Source organism: Elephantulus edwardii, unplaced genomic scaffold (genome assembly GCF_000299155.1).
Source record: "Elephantulus edwardii isolate Elephantulus edwardi_28Jun2011 unplaced genomic scaffold, EleEdw1.0 scaffold00035, whole genome shotgun sequence".
Lineage (NCBI taxonomy): Eukaryota > Metazoa > Chordata > Mammalia > Macroscelidea > Macroscelididae > Elephantulus > Elephantulus edwardii.
The window spans coordinates 8,748,534-8,763,239 of NW_006399785.1; the positions used below are offsets into that span (position 1 = coordinate 8,748,534).

The 14,706-nt window shown below is 40.3% G+C and overlaps 1 protein-coding gene across 1 annotated transcript in view; it reads right to left on the reverse strand.

Moving 5' to 3' along the window:
• The window catches only part of NCAPG (non-SMC condensin I complex, subunit G), a 49,173-nt gene that overhangs the window by 1,828 nt on the left and 32,639 nt on the right, over nucleotides 1-14,706 (reverse strand). Inside the window, exons 12-19 of the mRNA XM_006884530.1 lie at nucleotides 12,290-12,400; nucleotides 9,334-9,453; nucleotides 6,097-6,327; nucleotides 2,699-2,880; nucleotides 2,268-2,442; nucleotides 1,851-2,012; nucleotides 1,514-1,649; nucleotides 816-902 (exon numbers count right to left, since the gene is read on the reverse strand). Of these exons, the coding sequence (XP_006884592.1) occupies nucleotides 816-902; nucleotides 1,514-1,649; nucleotides 1,851-2,012; nucleotides 2,268-2,442; nucleotides 2,699-2,880; nucleotides 6,097-6,327; nucleotides 9,334-9,453; nucleotides 12,290-12,400 (1,204 nt within the window). The remainder of the gene's footprint in view (nucleotides 1-815; nucleotides 903-1,513; nucleotides 1,650-1,850; nucleotides 2,013-2,267; nucleotides 2,443-2,698; nucleotides 2,881-6,096; nucleotides 6,328-9,333; nucleotides 9,454-12,289; nucleotides 12,401-14,706) is intronic.

Sequence of the window (14,706 nt, forward strand, 5' to 3'; positions counted from 1 at the left end):
GAAATTATATGCCCCTCACGCAAGTCTCTGTTTACGCCTCTGTTCATTTTTTCCTTATTTCCTTTTAAACTTCTTATTCATTTGTCCCTAAAAAAAAATCCAATAATAAGAGACTCATGTGGAATAGTGTGTAGGACTTGAATTTTAAATAATGGATTGGTTATAAAATAGTATTATGGCCAGGTTCCATTTCAAGGGGGGGAAAATTTAACCTGTATAAAAAGGGATGCTAAAATATTTTTTAAGGGTTAAAATTATGGCTGGCTGCTGCGTGGGATATTCATGTTCTTTCTAGTACTTTGCTTGGATGTATTTTCTGATTCTTCTGTAATAAGCATGCATTGCTTTTGTATAAGAAAATAAAACAATAAAAAGTTATTGAATTTCAGCCTTTTCTTCCCCATCTGGTTCCCAAATAGTCAGCCTTTACTTTATTCCAACAAAACTTTATTGTTGGATATTCTATGGGAACTGTATAAATTAGAGAAATAGGATGAAAAGGAAGAAAAGTTACCACAGAGAGTACTGGCTAGGAAAAGACTTAGACTGCTGGTAAGATAACAGTGTCACGTGGTGAAATCAAATCATCTACAAAAGGTCTTTTCCACCTTTCCATCAAAGGCACTTGGGAGCAACAGTGATTTCAGAATCTTTCAGAAACGTCTGCAGATGTCAACTAAAAGTATTAAAAGGGAAATGAATGATACTGAAGACATTTAAAAATCTATCTCTAAGGAGACAGGAAAGAAGCTTTCGCAGTAAATACGTCCCTAGAAGACATAATGCCCAGGTTACGCATGAATTGACCCACATACCTCTGTTAGTCTTTTGCACGGTGGACTGTGGGGCTGGAGTTGTTTTTATAACCCTGACGGGAGTCATATACAAATCCTTATTCTTTCCTATTACAAGAAGTTAAGACAGGATGTAAACAAAAGGTAAGTCTCATGAAATATTTTAAATCATCTTTTCAAGTCCACAGTTCATCTAACAGAAATGAAAATTTCATTAGCAGCTACTGAAAAGTCATCAAGTCACTGCTGAGCAGATTGGGGGGAAAATCCCCTGAAAACCGCTCAGCGTCAGAAGGGCACACACACACACACACACACAGAGCTGTCAAGCTGGTACCACACACACACACAGCTGTCAAGCTGGTACCAGGCACACAGAGCCGTCAAGTGGGTATCACTCACAGCTGTGAAGCTGGTACTGACGTAGAGTTCATCCTCATTTGGGTTTCTGCCCCTGTAAATCACACGGGAGGAGAAGCCCAGAGAGGCTGGTGCATTCGAACCTTTGGGTATGCAGCACAACTCACCAGTGAGGCCACCAGAGCCCCCAGTGAGAAATGCACACGCCAAGAAAACTAGAAACAAAACACTTACAAGCAATGCTTTCCCCCAGGAGAGTTACTTAGAAGAAATCTGTACTCATTTTTAAAATTCAGTCTCATTACAAAAAGCCAGCTTAGCCAAGGTGAAGGGGGTCTAGGTGGTGAGGGTGCTCTCACCGTCCTCGCCGGGAATCACAGGCTCTGAGCTGGCATCCTGTGCGGCTCCTGCGTGGTCCGCACGTTCTTTACTTCCTTTTTCCAACTGCACCTTCATTTTCTCCAAAGCTCTCAGACACAGCCTATCTTTTACTTGCTATAATAGAAGACAGTGAGGTTATAATGTGGCACTTTCCTGTTTTCCTTCAGAAAAGTAACAGACTGGTTAAATTATTTGAAAACACCCTAAAATTTATGACATTTGAGGAAAATGGTTACTTCAAAGGAGCAAAGTCACAAGATATTTATTTAGTTGACAAAAAAGAAACTAAGTAAGAATAACCTGAAACTCTTTTACCTCCAGGATCTCATTCAGGAGACTCAGAAAGTCTTTCACAGAAGAGGTACTGAGCTCTAAGGAACTCAAGGCTTTTGTGTAGACCCGGATTTCTGGTGAACAAGGATTGGCTAAGATCTCATTGCAGAGTTTCATAGCCAAATTGTCATGTACTGTCAAAGCCTGAAAAACCAAGACAAAAATCTTTTCCAGAAGCAGAATGTTAGCACTGATTAATTCTGTTTTCATCTGAGTACCTCCACATTTCCTCCAAAATATTTTCTAACTCTGCCATGTGGTACCAGGTCAACCAGAAGAGATCTCTGAACAGATCAACTGCTGCCCTGCACTGTTTCAGTCTAGGAGCGCAGACTGACCAGAACAGGGATCTGCGGGCTTCGTCCTGCAACCCTGGAAAAGGCCCGCATACTCACCCACCTGATAGTCCTGGGCATCCTTGGTCTGAGGATTTAACCCGCTCGGTCTGGTTAAGTCTACGAGTAAATCGGCAACATTAAGCATGTCTACGTCGGCTAACGGAGAAGATGCAGGGGCATTGGCCAGGGTTTGCAAAGTCGGGAAAAAAGCTTCTTCAAAGCATTCTTGATTGGCCCTGTGAAAGAACAACTTGAAAGTTTGCGGAATAACGTCTCAGGAGAAAAGATTATGATTCGTAAGACTACTATGTATAAAATCAATTAAACAAGATAAAGCACATTTCCATCCATGAAACAGTCAAATAATTAACTTAGGTAAATTCTTATTATTTATCCAATGAGGTAAGAACGTGAACATAATTTAAAAAAAAAATTTACATGAGAGACATCCCTCATTAACCTGAAGTTTGATTTCTCGTGGTAATTCAATACCTGCTTGCGTAAGCAAACATGGGGAAGAAGACTCCCAGGCAATGGCGAAGCCGAACATCCTCTTCAGTCAACGGATTGTACCAGAGCAAGATGAGACGGGAAAGGATTTTGCTGCTGACCAGAAGCCCAGAGAACATCAGCTTGGCGAGTCCTTCCGCAGCGCCCGTTCTGAGCTCAGACACCTAACAACAACCATTTCATCAGACAAAGTTAGTCTAACGTAGCTCCCTATTAAGCCTAGAGGGTAGCCTGCACTGTAATATTTTTATGTGAACCATAAAAAATTGCTGGTTATTATAAATTTACCAAATAAGATCTTAATTTCCCCTCAAGACATTAATGCTGAGAGACAAATCTTTAGCTTGGTTATAAAATCTCCAGTACCCTAAAAACTCTTAAAAAGAATCAAGAGATCTTTTTTAAATTGTGCTTTAAAAAACCCAAATTCTTTGTATTTGAATAATTAGTATAATATTCTGAGACACAGGGAACCTGTGTTAACCGTCTCTGCTAAAGTCGCCTGTAGCTTCAGAAGTGTGAGTAGCAGCTACCTGTGTGATTTATATAAACAGCCGGTGTGCACGTTGAGACGCACTCCGAGAAGAGAGAAAGGCTGACTAACCTGGGGAAGAAGGGAAACTCAGAGAGGACATAGAGTACTGATCAAACAGTGGTGCAGGTATACTATGTGCTGAGAACTCCAATTAACAGGTCTGAATTCAAGTCAAGCCCTAACACAGCTCAGCTGTGTGGTCCGGCACATTACGTAACTCTGTGCCTTATTTTCCTCATATATAAAATGGGCAATCGTAAAAGTACCTATCACTATGCTCTGCATTGAAAAACAAAGAACTCATGAAATAAACAAAATGGGTGACCCTCGAGGATATCATGCTGAGTGAAATATCTCTGTCACAAAAGGACAAATACTGCATAGCGCCACTGTTGTAAAATGAAACTGATATCAGGGCTAGGGGGACCCTAAGAAAAGAGGGGATAATCATAATGTATACTGCATTGAAACAGATGAGGGAGAGAACTGTTTAAAAGGAATATAAGATTAGGTATTACTTCCATGACAAGATTACAGAAAAAGAAATGCATATTAAAGTGGACTGTGGACTGGAGGGACTATATAACAATGAAAATTTTTTTTTCTTCAAAAAGAAAAATGACCTGGGGGGGAGGGGTGGGCAGGGAGGAAAATGTGCAACAATGAATGAATGGGGGAAAAAAATTAAATAGAAAGAATATGACGTAAAAAAAATGTTGCACTAAAAAAAACATTAAAAAATTTAAAAAAAAAATTTTTTTTTAAAGTACCTATCACATGGGGAGCTCCAGAGCCATCACGTGTTACTTGTCATGTGGCTGACCACAAGGTCAAGGGCACAGACCACCCAGACACTCTCCTCCTGAGAACTAGTGTGGCAGATGCACAGAGGCTGCGAGAGTCAGAACACAGCGATGAGGCTCCGTTTGCTTTATCACAGTTAATTGGCTCAAGAAACAAAGTTCTCAGGACAGGCCTATCACACTGCAAATCCTAATAAAATATTAACAATTATGTACTATTTTTAATGGAAATAAATCAGCTTGGTAGTCAGATTATAAAGAGCTTAAAGATTAGGTAGTGAAAGTAGATCTTAGGGAAATAACATATGACATTACTGAAGGTTGTTTTAAATGGTCAGGAATGACTGTTAAGTGTGATGTGGTGAGCAAGTGCATCGACAATCCAAAGGCACATGGTTTGAATCCACCAGCTGCTGCACAGTGGAAAGATGGGCAGTGTCAGCTATGCGTCAGTTCTGCCTCAACAGTACCCAACAACAACAGCAGGGAAACTTAGCTTCATGTGTTACAATCTAGAAATGAAAGCCAAGTTTAACCTAGAAGACCTACAAGTGAAAACAACGGAATAAGCAAACAGAAGAGGGGTTTTTTTGTTGTTTTTTTTTTTCTTTCCAAATACAAAAACGGAAGACAGAAAAGGCAGCAGCACTGGTGAGGGGTCGGCACTGCCCTGGGCCTGCCACCTGCCGACACATTCGGTGCCACACGGTGGGGGCAGAGACTATTCACCTGAGCCCTGAACTTCCTGGCGTACGTATGCAGTGGCTGGCATGTGTCATAACTGCTGCTCAAACATCCGCTGAACGAATTAAACAACTTCTAGAGGAGTCATTGGTCACTGCTGTCGATTTGGAACAAACTCGCAGCTGACCCGCTAGTGGGTTTTCAGAGGCACTAAATCACACAGCAGGAGACTGCCCATCCCTCTCCCAGCCTTCCTGGTGGATTCAAACCACTTGCCTTTGGGATGGCAGAGTAGCGCCTTACCCCAAGGCCACCAGAGCTCAATTCTCACAGTAGGTACTTTTAAACCCATTTTACAGATGAGGAAACAGGACAATGTATCTCAGCCAAGATAAGCACAGATGCAACCAGAACAAATCTACATCTCCAAAGGCATGCATACTGCTCCATCCTTTTAGATTTCTAAATAAACTTCTCTGATAGCAAAAGTAACCCATTCAACATCGTTGTTGTTCTTTACTGTTCGCCCACAGCTGACCCTCCTGTGGGTTTTCAGAAGCAGTAAATCACATGCAAGGAAACTGCCCATCTTTCTCTCCTGGAGCAACTGGTGGGTTTGAACCCCAAGCCTTTGGGATTGTAGAGCAGGTTCTTACCACTAGGCCGCCAGAGCTCCACCTAAATGTAGAAATTTTCATGGAGTCAGGGCAGCAAGTCTTTCTAACAATAGAAATGTTACTTATGACCTAGAGGAAGTTTTAACTGTTCCGTGATTACGGCCAATGTAGCGTTAACTTCAGGGAATCGATGTTAGCTAGGAAGAGATGCACGGCACCAGTGCTCCCTCCCACTCTACCACTGTCCATTACCTAAAACAAATGACTGTCGAGCACTTTTTACATTTAATAGTTTCTACACCTTGTAATAGCAGCAAGTCCACAGCACCGGACATTTCCCAACAAGGAGTTGGTACAACACACAGATAAAACTAGCACATTAAATGTCTATATGCCATAAATACATATCTCCTGTTCCAGTCACAAGTGCTACTCTTTCTAAAAAGAAAGAATAAGATCCAATCCCATAGTCTTCTAGACCTTCTACTCAATCCAAGGTCAAAAGACTTTAAGCTGTTTCCTTACTCATAGAGATGTCTTAACATTTTCGTTTATATTTCAAATCTCTGCATGTGTACTTTGTGGAAAATGAGATATCCTAAAAGTGAAAGCTGAGATTTAATGAAGAAATTAAATTTTTATGAAGTCTAAGCATGAGTACTAAAAAAAAAAAAAATTAAAAAGCCAACTGAATGCATTCTGAAACAGAGCCGACAGTGGCAAAGCGGCCAGCATTCCTACCTCGTCGTCCAAGAAATCGGAGAGAAGTTTCAGGACACTCTTGGCCACTTCTGTCTCTTCCTTAGCGTCTCGTAAGTCCTGCTTTTCATCATCACTGTTTATTTCTGGGCTTTCACTTTGAGGATCAGTGCATTTTTTTACTTTAAATGGTTCCATTCCAAACATCATCAGTTGGTCAAAGATCGCCTTTAAAGCACTGATTTTCACTGTGACTTCATCAATTCGCAAAACCTAAATTGAGATACCCTCCGTCAAAAAAGGAAAGATAGCAACTTCTAATTTTGTGTTTATCCTGAATAAAATTAACAAGTAACCTATTTTTTCCTTACTCATGTCAATGACAAGGTTCTATCTGTAAGAAACGGCAATATTTTAAAATTTAGAACTTCATTTCTTTTAAGAATAAGTTGATTTTCAGTAAAAAGAGAAATGGGCACCTCCAAATATGACTTTATTCTATTCTCTCTGCTCCATCCAGTGTAGCTGTCTTTTTTTTCCTTTGGGAGGGGGCGGGGCGGCTGGTATATACAGCAAGTTTATTTGGTGAATGCTACTGGTGAGTATTATCCAAGAGCTACAAGATGGGAAAGGAGCTGTGAAAGCCGAGGCAGCTCTCAGGGCCACATACAGTCTCACGCAGGAGAAGGCACGGGGCTCTGGGGACACAGGAAGGGCTGCCCTCAGCCATTTAGCACTATATGGACAAGCTCCGTCCTCCCCACGGGGCCCGTCACCCTGACTGGATATGCGTCACAAACACTTCACAGTTGATACAACCATTGCTGTCCTCATGTCCTGCCACCAGCATCTCTATTTCTTCCTGTTATCTTCTCACCCAGTGTGACAAGGACCTGCGAGATTTCAGCACCCATGACAGTGCCGTTCCCTTCCTTGTCAAACACCCAAAGGCCTTCAACATAGTCCTCGTAGGTGCCCTGGTCCTTGTTCTTGTTTACGAAGAGCTCACAATCCAGGGCCTTCCCGTTCATTTCATCACTCTTAGGGGTTCCGAGGACCTTGACACCTGAGCGTCAGTGGGGTTCCGGCCCAGGGCCCTCATTCATCTCCATAGTGGCTGCACAGGATCTTTCCATCACCGGTTCGGTCAAACAGCTGGAAAGCCTCCTTCAATTCTGCGGTTTGGTCCTCGGTGAGTCACACATCTTGAGCGCTCAGGTATCGGGACCTTTTCCTGCAGTTAATCCTCTTCTTGGCTTTATTTTTCAGCATTTGACATGTTGTTATTAGGTGTCATCGAGTCCAGTATGACCCACAGCAAACCGAAGAACAACAGATCTGAACCCTGTCCTATCCTGTGCCATCCTCACACTTTCTGACACACTTGAGCCCAGAGAGGCAATCACTGTATCAAATCCCCTGGTCAAGGGTCTTCCTCTCCTTCACTGACCCTCTGCCTTTCAGAACATCACATCCATCTCCAAGGAATAGTTCCTCCTTGCAACATGCCTGAAATATGTCAGGTGAAGCTTCTTCATCTTTGCATCCAAAGAGCACTCTGGCTGCACTTTCTTCAAAACTATTTCGTTACTTTTCTGGCCGTCTATGAGATGTTCAGTACGCTTCTCCAACACCACAGCTCAAAGGCACCAATTCTTCCTCTGTCATCCTTATTCACTGTCCAGCTCTGAGATGCATACCAAGTGATAGAAAAGACCGTTGCTGAATCAGACATCATTATTCCTCAATAATTTGGAGAAGTCCCTAATTGCACTTCTCCAGAAAATGTGTCTCCTGATTTTGACAGGTTTTTGACAATTATATTGTTTGGTAGTTTCCACATTCTGTTTGATCGGTTTTCTTGGAATGGGAACAAATATGGACCTCTTCCAATCCACTGGTCCGACAGCTGTCCTCCAAATTTCCTGGCATAGACTGTTGAGTACATTCAGGGCTGCATCTGTTAACTGAAATATTTCGGCTGGTATTCCATTGATTCCTAGGGCCTTAGTTTTTGCCAATACTTTCAATGCAGCTTTTACTTCCTCCTTCATTACCACTGGCTGCACTATTCACTTGGTTATGTGCTATAGAGTTGCCTATAATTCTCAGCGACACTATTACATTAGCTCTGAACCCTGACCTCTTCTGAGCCAGTCTCATTTGATTTCACACACCTAAGCCCTTTGCCCCAGTTACTCTGTCAGTCCTTCTGATCTAGGGTCTTCCTCTCCTGCGCTGTCCCCCCACCCTTCCAAGCATGTCTTTCTCCAAGGACTGGTCCCTCCTGGCCATGTACCCAAAGTATGGGAGATGGAGCTTATATGGTACTTCCTGAAATTTTTGTGTCAGTTCTAGTTCTGGTACAATGACTCTGTATACTCCCTCCACTTTCTTTTGATGCTTTCTGGGTCATTTACTATATTGCCCACAGCATCTTTCTGTATTGCGACTTGAAGCTTAAATTTGTTTTTCAGTTCTTTCAGCTTGAGAAAGGACAAATGAGTTCTTCCCTTTTTATTTTCCAATTCCAGCTTTCTGCATATTCATTATAATGCTCTACTTTGTCTTCTCGAGGTGCCCTTTGCAATCTTCTGTTCAGCTCTTTTACTTGGGCATTTTTTCCTTTTGTTTTGCCTTCTCAACACTCTACTGAAATTTTCAGAGTCTGCTCCGACATCCATTTCAGTTTTTTCTTTCTTCTGTTTTCATAATCACCTTTTGCTCTCTTCATGGATGATATCCTTGATATCATCCCACAGTTCATCTGTTCAACACTTCAAACCTATTCTTAACATGATTTTCATACTCAGAATAGATTTAAGATCCTATTTAGGTTTTTTGGACTCGTTTTCATTTTTTTCAGCCTCAACTTGAACTTACACATAAGTAATTGATCGTCTGCCCACGCTCCACTCCAGGACTTGTTTGACAAACTATATACTTATTTTTATGTATGTGATCCCCTTTTAGAATGTTAAGATCCAATCTGGTTTTTTCACTACTATGTACTTCAAACCCGAAACATTCCTGTGCATAAAACATTGCTTTAATAAGTATGTCCTATATGATTAAATGAAGAAAAAGATATATTCTAAAATAATTGACATTTTATCTTTTGTCTACAAAGTAGTTTAGTACAGAAGAAATCAAAGAATTAAAAAAAAAGAAATCATCCATGGGCCCAATTTGAGAAAGACAAATTTATAACATTAGCATTTTAACACAGACACAATTTATTTCAGTTAGAACTGAAATAGTCACAAAAATCAAACCCACCTGCAGAAGTAATACAAAGTGTTTACGAGCAAATTCCTGATTCTGTAGTCCACAGCATCCCAAGCATAAAACAGCTAAATTTCTTATTATAGGATGAATACTAATTATTCCAGGGAGAATCTAAAACGAATAAGAAAGGAAAGTAATAGTGAACAAGGCAAGACAGGAATGAGATAAGTCAAGACCATGGTTTTGATGTAACTAAATTATTGCATTTCCATACCGCCTGTTAACCCAAACAAGTCTTTTTTAATTAAAACCAAGTACAGAACACACAGACACAGACACAGACAGACACAGACACAGACACAGACACAGACACACACACACGAGCTCTGGTGGCCTATGGTAAAAAACTTCCCTGTAATCCCAAAGGCACATGGTCTGGATCCAGCAGCTACTCGGCGGGAGAAGGAGGGGTGATCTCCTCCTGTGCCTCTGAAAACCCACGGGAGGGTCAGCTATCGGTCAGTTCTGACTCCAAGGTGCACAACAACATATATGTCTCCTCAGTAATCTTCTTGAAATACACAGCAATAATCAAAAGCATATCCATTTACTGATGTGATTAAAACTCTCATTTTACCGGGAGGAATTCAGACTGCCTATGTCCATCAAGTATTTATTCCCAGCATGCTGGTGAAAAAGTAATGACATTTCACTTAAAACAGTGCTGTAAAAATACTGTAACTCCTTTATCCAAATACTTTTGCATAATTCTTTTTCTCCATAGTCTTTTTCAATCTTTAGACAGATTGTTTTTACATACTTAAAATCATGATGGTAATTAAAGTTCTTTCTTTCCTCAACAATGCTTGGCTTTAACTATCCAGAGTCTTCGCATTTATTACTTTAGGTACTTAATTCTCCCTCGGCTCTCTTTGCTGTCCAGGTGGAATCGACTCACAGCTGACCCTCCAGTGGGTTTTCCGAGGCGGTTAACTGCACAAGAGGAGGCTGTACTTCTCTCTGGGACATGCTGGGAGAGAACACCACCCGAGAGCTGCAGCCCTGGGGTCAGCAGCACACCTCCCATCAGCCACACTAGCGGAGCTTTCTCAGTCAATGGCAAGGCTGTCGTTCCTTTTAGTATTTCCTCCATAATTTAACTCAGTCTCAATCTCACCATTGTCTTCAAACAGGATCAGATCTAAAGCCCCTGAGAAACCAAAAAGCATGTCTTCTCACTGAGGACATCAGCTTCACTAAAACAGAAACTTCAATGTGACAGTGATTCTGAGTAGAATCTGGTTTTCAATCAGAAGCCTACACTGCTATAAACAATAACTGGTCTTTCTATACTTAGAAATTCACGACTACACAAAGAACGTGATTTCAGATCTCATTCATCGGTGGTTTATTACTAATCTCAAGTGAAAAGAATTTCTTGTATATTCTGGAAAGGCTAGTTGTTGCTATTATGTGTTCTCAAGTCTGTTTCAATTCACAGCAATTCCATGAGCAGAACTGCTTCATATAATTTCTATGATTTAATTTTTACAAAAGTGAGCTCAGCACAAAGGCACACTGTCAGGTTTTCGGCTCCCAGAGTTACTGAGTTAAGTCTGAAGTGCACATTGTTCAGCTAAAGTCCAGGTATTTGTATCACTCAGGATTCTTTGGTGAGAGCCTCGACTATGACTCACAGTGACCCTACAAACAACAGGCACACCCTGTGCCAGCTCTTTGGGCTCAACTAAAAAAGACTTGAGAAAGACAATTTAGAATATGAGTGTTCTTAGCAGAGATACACAGTACTCACTTCAGAAGTACCCATCTGTCATGTACAGCCCCCGTCACAATAACTGTGTCACTTCACCTTGTTGCATGGCTTCCTCTATTGCTGATGCTCTGCTTTTTCCAGAGTAATGTCTTTTTCCAAGGACTGACAGCTCATAATATCATGTCCAAAGTTTGTGAGATGGAGTTTCACCATCCTTGACTCTGGCAAGCACTCTGGCTCCACCTCCTCTAAGACGATTTGTTTGTTCTTTTGGCAGTCCATGGGATATTCAGTACTCTTCTCTAACACCGCTATTCAAATCATTGATCCTTCTTAGATCTTCCTAAAGCACTGTCCAACTTTCACATGCGTATGAAGAACTTAGATCCACTCCAATTTGCTCTGGATAAGTAACATCATTTAAGAAATACAACTGAATTTCTAATGTCTAGCTATATATGGCTACTGAATTTTAAATGCCATTTAGTCAAAATGAAAATGTGCTGCAACACACAATGGAAAAATGGAAAAGATATCGATCCACAACACTCAATTTATTGCTGCTGGGTCAGAACCAACTCGCAGCTGACAGCCTCCAGCATGTGTTCAGAGCCCATCTTTCTCTCAGATGGCAGGTAAGAGATTTAAATGGCCTGCCTTTGGGCTGGCAGCACAAATCCTTACCCACTAGGCCACCAGAATAAGAGTTTTTATTTCATGCTTGGAAGGGTGGAGGAGGAAGACCCCAGATGGAGTGACACAGAAACTGGGGTAATGGTTAGGTAGGTGTGTCAGAGTCAGTGAGACGGCTCAGGATACAGCAGGGTTTAGAACTATGTCACTATGAGTTTCAGGCAACTCGATGGCACATAGCAACAAAAATAGTGAGAATGTAAGGAAAGGGCAGTATTTTAGAGATACTGGGTTAAAAATTATAAATATCAAAGAGTAATTTAACCTCATTTTTACTTGGATGATATTTCCATTGGAGAACAGTGTTCTATTATCTTGGACTTCTGTATCATGATGAATGGTGTTTTTAGTATCTGACAGACTAAGCTTCCAGGACTACTTTTGCAATACAAAACATCCACTAAATTATGTATTTGTCACTATTTATATTTATCCAATATTAGTAATTTCTCCATTCTTTTAAATTCAAAGAACAAATTATTTATAAAATGAGGAAGAGTGAATTAATAATAAAAACAAGCTCAGAGGTTACCAACATACCAAAGATTCAATGATTCCGTTCACGGTTGCACTTATACCTGTTGAAATGGATATTTGCTTCAATAGTTCATAACACAAGACAAGACACTTCTGTAATGTTTCCAAATCATCCTAAAGTGGAAGACAATACTCAGCATTTAGTATAAACACTTACATTATTACCATAAGACTTCTAGCTGCCTGTAGAATTAAGAAATAAATATAAAAAAGAAACTTACAAACTGACTATATAAAAATGAATTTAAAAATTATCAAAAACTTCTAATTAGTAGCAAGAAATACACCTCAAAATTTCAGAATTATTACCAAAGAAATGATACATCTGAATTACAGTCTTGATGAAGAACACTGAAAATACCATGGCATTCTGTTCTGTTCTACGTGAAATCACTGAGTCAGAACAGAACCAATGGAACCTAACTGCAGTGGAAACCAAATAACAAAGTTTCAGAATCTAGATTCTTCCTAATCAATAGGCAACTTTCCATTAGAAAAATACTAGACTACATACTCATTGTACATATTAAGAATCATAAATTAGAATAAGATGAAAATATAATCCCGCATCTTATAGCTGTATCTAAGATAATTTATGAGTAATATACTTTATCTCTGTTCTCTCTTCCTAATCGAACACGTTTAAAAGAAATGTATTCTGCTTAAGATTTAGTGATATGATGAAGGAACAAATGAAAGAAATATGCAGAATCCACAACTACTGCAAATTCCCAACTCATTTTTTAGTGCCATTGTTAAGTGATCTTATTTGCTATCTCACAGAAAAAAAACCAAAGACTAAGAATTCCTTCAACTTCCTGCCACAAAGCCATGAGCGAACATGTCTACCAGTTCTGTTTTTGGATACAGCATATTGTTGGTCAGAAGTTCTTAACACAATACACACTCTTTACATTCTAGGCCTTGACCTTTGCAAACACAATTCCATCTGCTTACAATACTAGTTCCTTCAAACTACTAAGTCATCAAAGAAAGATAGCACAAAGTGTGTTAAAAGCACAAATTTAGAGCCACTGCGTGGGTTTGAATCTTGGCCCTCTATAAAGTAGGGTTAGTTACATACCGACCTCGAAGGTTTATTGTTGGGATCAAATGAATGAACATTTCTATTTATTAGCTCACAGTGACACAGACAGCAATGCATCTCGTAACTGCTTACATTAGGATTTGTATTCAACCTCAAGTTAAAACTTCTCTTTCTCTGGGCAAACTAACAACAGACAATCTTTCTTTAAAACCCTATACAGGCCAAAGTACGTACTATGCTAAACTGTATTTACATTTACAGCCTTTACCCGGAAAAAACAGACACGTAACAGCCACAGCAATTCAAACTAAAGAATTATTAATCATGACAAACCATGCTTGCTAATATTTACCTAATTCAGATGTAGACTTTATATAACTTCTAAGATTAAAATAATTTTCAATGTTTAACTTGAAAAAAAAAACAAACCAATCCCCAAATGTATAAGCTAATAATGATACAGAGACTTCAAACAAATTAAATCAATTACTATCTTTTGTTGTTGTCAGGTGCCACGGAGTCAAATACAGCTTACAGCAACCCCAGAAACAAATGTGAGGCCCTCCCCATCCGGCCGTGCCCATGACCTCTAACAGTCCACTGTTAGTCACTTCGGCAATCCACCTTGTTGACACTTTGCTCTCTTTGTCTCACCACCTTTTGCAGTATAATGTCTTTTAAGAAAACACAGATACACTCATCGAGAAGTCAGGAGCTCTGGCCTAGAGGTGAGGAGTTGTACTGCCAACCCAACCCACCAGCCACTCTGAGTCAGAAAGATGGGCGATCAACTCTGGTGTGATTTACTGCCTCTGAAAAACTGCTGGAGGGTCAGCTATGAGTCGGTCTGATTGACTGGTACAGAACAACACTGGGAAGGGAAGGTCTACAGAACTAGAAAGCTCAGGGGCACAACTTCTTAATCTCTTATACACAGTTGGCACTAGGTGTTTTCTGATCTACATCTGTGAATTTCACCAAGTGTTGATGAAAACTGGCCAGAATGTGGAGGTGATGAGGTGGGAACAATTAAGTCAATGTAATCCCACATGACATTTACTTACAATACCAAGTACAAGGTAAATGTTTTATAATTTAGAGATTATTAAAGGCATTTGACTGCATGGACCAAAACAAATTGTGGCTAACTCTGAGAAGAATGGGAGTTCCAGAACACTTGATTGTGCTAATGCGAAACCTATACTTGGACCAGGAGGCGGTCGTCAGAACAGAGCGAGGAAACAATGTATGGCTCAAAATTGGGAAGGGTGTATGCCAGGGATGTGTCTCATCTCCATACCTTCTCAATCTATATGCAGAGCAGATTATCTGGGAGGCTGGGCTCTATGAGAAACGTGACATCAGAATTGGA